This window comes from Hevea brasiliensis, chromosome 3 (genome assembly GCF_030052815.1).
Source record: "Hevea brasiliensis isolate MT/VB/25A 57/8 chromosome 3, ASM3005281v1, whole genome shotgun sequence".
In the NCBI taxonomy this organism is placed as follows: Eukaryota; Viridiplantae; Streptophyta; class Magnoliopsida; order Malpighiales; family Euphorbiaceae; genus Hevea; species Hevea brasiliensis.
The window spans coordinates 10,060,968-10,068,452 of record NC_079495.1 but is presented as its reverse complement, the minus strand read 5'-3'; the positions used below and the strand labels follow the sequence as shown (position 1 = coordinate 10,068,452).

General features: G+C 25.0%; 1 protein-coding gene across 1 annotated transcript; it reads left to right on the top strand.

Moving 5' to 3' along the window:
* Nucleotides 1-3,121: 3,121 nt before the first annotated feature.
* LOC131178621 (putative disease resistance protein RGA3) lies at nt 3,122-6,838 on the top strand. The gene is made up of 3 exons (XM_058143830.1): nt 3,122-5,660; nt 6,274-6,348; nt 6,584-6,838. The coding sequence occupies exons 1-2, from the start codon at nt 3,218-3,220 to the stop codon at nt 6,300-6,302; spliced, it is 2,472 nt and encodes an 823-aa protein (XP_057999813.1). The 5' UTR covers nt 3,122-3,217; the 3' UTR covers nt 6,303-6,348; nt 6,584-6,838.
* Nucleotides 6,839-7,485: the final 647 nt, after the last annotated feature.

Below are 7,485 nucleotides of genomic sequence, written 5' to 3'. Positions count from 1 at the left end.
TCATGTCAAAAAGTATTTTTAATAACTAATTAAATTGAATATAAAGAAATTATATATATATATATATATATATATATATATATATATATATATATATATATATATATATATATATACACACACACTTTCAATGTATTATGTTTATTGGTATTAAAACAAAGAAAGTATATTTTTCTTTCAATCTAATATACATATTGTTCTTAATCATTAAGATATTAACCATTAATAATTAAAAGTTACAATTAATCACACATGTAACAGCAAATTTTGAAATCCTAAAAACATTTTAAAATATCAATCAAAATAATTAATATACTTTTATAATATAATAATTTATATTTGTGTCATAAAGTAAATTTTAAAATTAAATAATTTTTGAGAAAAAACTAACTATAAATATTTTAATAATTTTAAATTATTTATATAAATTGAAAAAAATTAAATTATAAATTAAAAATAATAAAATGTGAAAAAAATACTCCTCATCATTTTCAAAGTGTAGGGGAGATATATAGGTGTAAATAAATCAAGCCGTTCGTGAACTACTCAAAACTCAGCTTGATAAAAGTTTTTAACTTATTTTTTAATTATTAGCGTATATAAAATATTTTAAATTTTATTTTAAAAGTGTAATTAATTTTATTAAATAAAGCCTTTACGGATTTACAATTTTATTTTAACCTTTTTTAATTTAAATATAATTATTAATATTAAATAAATAAAAAAACATAAATAAATAAATAAACAATATAAGACTGCCTGTTGGCACAATCACTACTGAAGAAAAACTGAGTTTCGCCTTTTTGGAGCATAATACTAAGACATTGTTTCTCTGTAATTCATCAGGATTTCACTTCCTTCATTTTTCTCTATACATTTCTGATATTTCCTTCAGAACTATTACTTCTCACTTTCTGACTGCTTTTTTTTTTTTTTTTTTTCCTCTTTCCCTTAACTTCTACCATTTAATTATAATGGTCAAACAATTTTTAAAGTGCTTTTAATATTTTTATCTTGTTATAATTTAATTGCAAGACTGCAAGTGGAATTATAGCAAAATTGTTTTAATAGTGCTATATATAATTTTTATTACATTTGTTTTACACATGGATAGTCATTAATTGATAAACATGTATATATATATATATTCTTGAAAAAGGTTTTTTATCTGAATTATTGGCCTCTCAAATAATTTTTATTGCTTTATTATGAGGCAAATGATGCAAATAATGTAAAATATTTGAATTTTTTTAAATTTTTATCATATATTCAATAAAATTTTATAATATTGTCACTCTTAATTTTGTTTTCTTTAAATTTAATTATACTCTATTATGATATTTTTTCTTACATACATAATATTGATTTCTTCAAAATATATAAACAATGATTGTAATTAATTTCTTAAAATTAATTTTCTATTTTACATCAACACAATGGTAGAGCTAAAAAATTTATTTAATAGAGTTATTTATCTAATTAGTCAATTTTAAGTATATGTAAATAATTATATATAAATCAATATACATATCATAATATATTAAATTTTTAATGATTAAAATTTGAAAGAATTGTAAATAAAAAGTTTAATTTCAAAAAATAAATTTGAATAATCAAGATATTTTACAATTGTTTTAATATATTAAAAATATTAAAATAATAATTACACATTAAAAGAATTTTTCTTGTTATTTATGCTACTAACAAGAATTTTAACATAAATTTTTTTTATACATCTTAAAATTTTATCTATGTTTAAAATATTAACAGAAAAATTTTATAAATATATTATATATTTTTTTAGAAAAATAAATTACATAATTACTGAAACTCTTTTTTATATATATTAATTTTAAAAAAATAAAATTGACTTCAATTTTTTTTTGACTATTTTTAATGAAATTTTTTTTAAATTAATAAAAATATTTCATATATATATATATATATATATATATATATATATATATATATATATATATAAAATTAAGTAGTTAAATTGAACTAGCTATATTATTACTTAGCCTCTTAAAGAAATTTCCTGGCTTTGCCTCCGGTAATTATTGACCGCGTTCTACGTTAGTACTCATGCTGTTTCATATTGATATTATCAACGAAATACAGTTCTCACTAGGGATGTTAAGTTTCAATTCAGTTTGAAATTTACCTAGCAATCGGAATCGAATAAAATTTTAAAATTTTGATATGGTTTCAGTTTGATTTTTCATTATTTCTGTTTCAGTTCGATGCAATTCTCGATTTTTCAGTTTCGATTCGGTACGATTCCGGTCCGGTTCTCGATTCTTAAAATAATTTTACATAATTATTTTCTTAAAAAGTCATACTTGAATTAACATTTAAAATTTAAATTGAGTTATTAATACATAATATATGATATAATATATCTTTTAGCTGTACCTAAATTATATAATATTTAATTATAAGGTACATATATAACTTAAAATTAAATATATATTATATAATATAATAATATATCATATAATATATATTTTAACTATTTATTAATCATATAATATTTAACTGTAAGATATAAATATAGTTAATAATTAATATATATATATATATATATATATATATAAAAGATAATAATATATTTACAATTAAAAATGATAAGATAATTTAATGTATTTATAATTAAAATTATTAAGAAAAATAAAATGCAATATTAAGTTATATTTAGTTCATAACTATATATACATATATAAATATATATAATTATATTAAAAGTATATAATATATTTAAAAAATATTAAATATATATATATAAATTTAATTTTTGATATGATTTCGATTTGATTTTTAATAAAAAAATTAAATTAAATTATTAAAATAAATTTAATTTGATATAATTTTTATTAATTTAATATAATTATTGTTGATAATATTTTTTCATTTTTAATTTTATAATTTTCAATATGTACCAATGCACCTCAACTCATATAGACAATGCATTATTTATAATTTTATAATTTTATGCCGTCAGTACAGTTGTTAAACATTATTTTATAATTTTTGGTTTGATCGTTGTTTTTGTTTTGCTTTGTTTTTATTCGATGGTTCATCAATGGAGTTTCTTCAACAAGTCAACGACTGACAAGGATAATGTACCCATTGATCATTGCTTTCTGTCAACTGAAAATTAAAAGAACCCATTTTCCCAAATTACCAATTCATTACTCCTCTTCTCTACACAAACACAATGGCCGACTCATTTCTCTTCAACGCCGCAGAGAGTGTTCTAGGGAAGTTGGGCTCTCTTGCTCTTCAAGAATTTTCCCTGGCAAGGGGACTCGAAAGCGATCTTGAAAAGATTAAGGATAACTTGAAAGTCATCAAAGCTGTGCTTTTGGATGCCGAGCAGCAGCGGTCACAGAATCCACGGATAGAAGTTTGGCTGGAGAATCTCAAAGAAGTCCTATACGATGCAGAAGATGTGGTGGATGAGTTCGAATGTGAAGTCTTGCGAAAGCAAGTGGTCAAGTCTGGTAACACCACTCGAAAGGTACGGCGATTCTTTTCTCGCTCTAATCCGCTTACTTTCCGCTTTAGAATGGGACATAAACTAAAGCAGATTAGAGAGAGGGTAGATGAAATCGCAGCTCTTAAGTCTAAGTTTGGTCTTACTGAGCGGATTTTTGATAGGAATATCATTCATGGTGAGAGGGAGATGACCCACTCCTTTATAGATGCTTCTAATATCATTGGGAGGGAACAAGCTAGAGATGACATCATTGAAACGTTGTTGCAATCTGTTGATGGTGAAAATGTCTCCATTGTTCCAATTGTTGGAATAGGAGGTATTGGGAAGACTACACTTGCTAAATTGGTTTATAATGATCAAAGGATAGCTACTTATTTTGAGTTGAAGTTATGGGTTTGTGTTTCTGATGTTTTTGAATTAGATAAGGTGATTATTAAAATTCTTGACTCTGCATCTACTGGTCAACGATATACGGATATGGGTATAGACCAATTACAAAGAACCTTGCGACAGGCTTTGAATGGAAAGAAATATTTACTCATCCTAGATGATGTGTGGAGCGAGGACCCTAGAAAATGGGGTGAACTGAAAACATTGTTAATGGGAGGTGCTAATGGAAGTAAAATTGTAGTTACCACTCGTAGCCAACGTGTTGCTGAAATTATGGGCACAGTCTCTGCTCTCAATTTGAGTCTTCTTTCACACCAGGATTGTTTGTCTTTGTTTTCTAAATGTGCATTTAAAGGACAACAAGAAAAACAAAATCCGAAGTTGATCACAATTGGGGAAGAAATTGTGAGAAAATGCAAAGGAGTTCCTTTGGCAGTGATAACTTTAGGATCTCTGCTTTACTCTGTAACTGATGGGCGGGAATGGGAATTTATAAGAGATAATGAGATATGGAAATTAGAGCAGAAGGAAGATGACATTTTGCCTGCTTTAAGATTGAGCTATGAACACTTGCCATCTTACTTGAAACGATGCTTTGCATATTGCTCGATTTTTCCCAAGGATTATGAAATGGATGATATTGAATTGGTTTATTTATGGATAGCAAATGGACTTGTTCAATCTTCCAATGAGAATCAAGAGTTAGAAGATATTGGCTTGCGCTATTTTAAAGAGCTGTGTTCTAGATGTTTCTTCCAAGATTTTTTTGAATATGGTGGTAATGTTAAATGTCAAATGCATGATCTAATACATGATCTGGCATTATCAATCACACAAAATGAATGCTCAATGGTAAGGACCAGCACTCAACAGATTCCCAAAAGTGTTCGACATATATCTTTTCCTTATCCTCAATCACTTCCAAATGATCTTCCTGAATCCTTACAAAACCTGGATCGTGTGCGAACCATTTGGTCTATAAATGAAAGACGTGAGGGGATTAGTAGTGAAGTGTTCATTAAAAAGTGTGTCTCAAGATTTCAGTACATGAGAGTCTTGGATTTAACTTATTCAAGGTTTGAAGTGCTGCCAACAAGTATAGGTGATTTGAAGCATTTGAAATATCTTAATTTATTTGGTAATGGTTTAATTAGAAGACTCCCTAATTCCATATGTAAGCTGCAAAGCTTGCAAGTTCTACTACTAGGTAAATGTTGGAGTCTTGAAGAGTTGCCCAAAGATATAAAGTACATGATTAGCCTTAGATTTCTTTGGATAACTACGAATCAAAAGTATTTACCAACAGGTGGAATAGGCTGCTTGAAGTTTCTTCGATTTTTGTTCATTGGCTGGTGTGATAATCTAGAATATTTGTTTGAAGACATGCAAGGCCTCAAAATGCTTCGAAGATTGTTCATCTGTTTTTGTAGAAGCTTGACATCTTTGCCACAAAATATTAAATGCCTAATGGCATTAGAAACTCTTTGTATTCATGAATGTGAAAACCTTGATTTGGCAATGGAGGAAGGAGAAGACAATCAATTCCCAACTCAATTCAGCCTCCAAAAACTAGAGTTAAGAAACTTGCCAAAATTAGTGGAGTTTCCACAATGGCTTATTCGAGGATCTACCAACAGTTTAAAAGTCATGAAAGTTGAAGGCTGTAGAAACCTCAGAGAATTACCAGAATGCCTACAAAACATGGCATCACTTCTAGAGGTTCAAATCAAATATTGTCCTCAGCTAAACAACGATCCCATAAGAAAAGCAGGTGAGAATTAATATATAAGAGTATGGTCCTAATTTAAAATAATTCTAATAGTTTTGGTTTAAAGAATTAATCCATTTTGTTTCATTTTCTATTATGCTTCAAACATCTTGCTATATATATATATATATATATAAGCTTCTTCTTAAACCAAGTAGATGTATTCTGTTTAACAAATTGAAATTGTCATAAATTGAATACTATTTTCATTAAGTTTAATAAAAAAAATGTATTTAAAAATATTTTCTATAACATAACACTACGATAATTTTTTTAGAACAAAAACCAATTAATGATATCTTTGAATAATATATATTCAATTTAATAATAATAATAATAATAATAATAATAATAATAATAATAATAATAATAATAATAATAATGAAATATAGATTAAATTGACATGATTATTATGAAATATAGGTTAAATTTTAAATGATTATTTAGAAACAAATTAAAATTAATCTTTGTAATGGTAGTAATATTTCATTACGTAGGGCTATCTGCTTGTATTTTTTATATAATAATATAATGAACATTTTTGCTCGTTTGAATATTCATATGGTTCTATGTATGGTTATGGTAATTTGACATTTCTCTTCTCTCTGGTCTCAAGTGGCAGGTCCAACCACATCCATGAGTTGAGCACTGGAGTTTGCATGTGGACATTTCAAAATCAGAAGTGAAACTGGTGAGGTTTTCTTCTAATTTTATTTTAATTTTATTTCATTTTAAAATTTACAAATAATTTAAAGGAAATTATTTTATATTTATCCTATTTGTTTTATGACCATATAACCCAGGTGCTACACTATAGTAGCAGCTTTGGCAGCCATGTCTCTTAATTGTTTTTTTTTTTTTTTTTTTTTTTTTTTAAGTAGGTAATGGTTTGTATGTTTAATTTTTTTTTTTGTTTAATTTTTCAGGTGACTGAACAATAGTTCTATGGGGAGCTATTTCTATCTATCTTTACTGCAATGTATCTTTTATTTATTAATACTCTTATGTCTTAGAACTCTGTATTGATTGTGTGTATTTTTTTACTTTGAAACTGTAAAATATTTTATGGATAACTGTATGAGGGTCGAGCTATGCTCCCCGAATATTATGCATTTACTGTTGTGATTATGTATGCATTCAAAGGTTGAGCTTGGCTCCAAGGATTATATATTATTATTGCATGTTGGGCTTATTGTATATTATTATTGTAATACTGTGGCAGCATGGTGGTCTAGATTAAGTTATTGTTCATATTTTTTTTAGGAGAATTTTTTTGGAAGTATTAGTTTTATAAATCAAATTATTTTCAAAAATAACTTCATAGATGTATTTTAAATCCATAATAATGTATATATATATATATATATATATATATATATATATATATATATATATATATATTATTTTTTTATCTTTAAAATTTTCAATTCTTTTAGATAAAAATAATGATAAAATAAAAAAATAAGTATATAAGAAAAATGAGATAAACTATTCCAAATTGAGAAATTCGCAAATTAAGATTAAAATAAAATAAGAAAGTCAAAACAAAAGAAATAAATTAATTTTCATAAAAATCTAATATCATGTATTTACATTTTTTATAAAAATTTCAAAGAAATTTTTTTATTTAAATAAAATTAAAAGTAATAAAAGAAATTTGATCCTCTTTTTGATATGCATACTCAATAAAATTTTTTTGAAAAATATCTTTCATAAAAACTTGAAAAACTTTTTTTATTAAATTTTACTAAAAAACTTATTATTTTGTCCAACTTTAAGGGTTAAATAGTGATTTATCAATAAATAATAATATCTTTTGATGTGTATT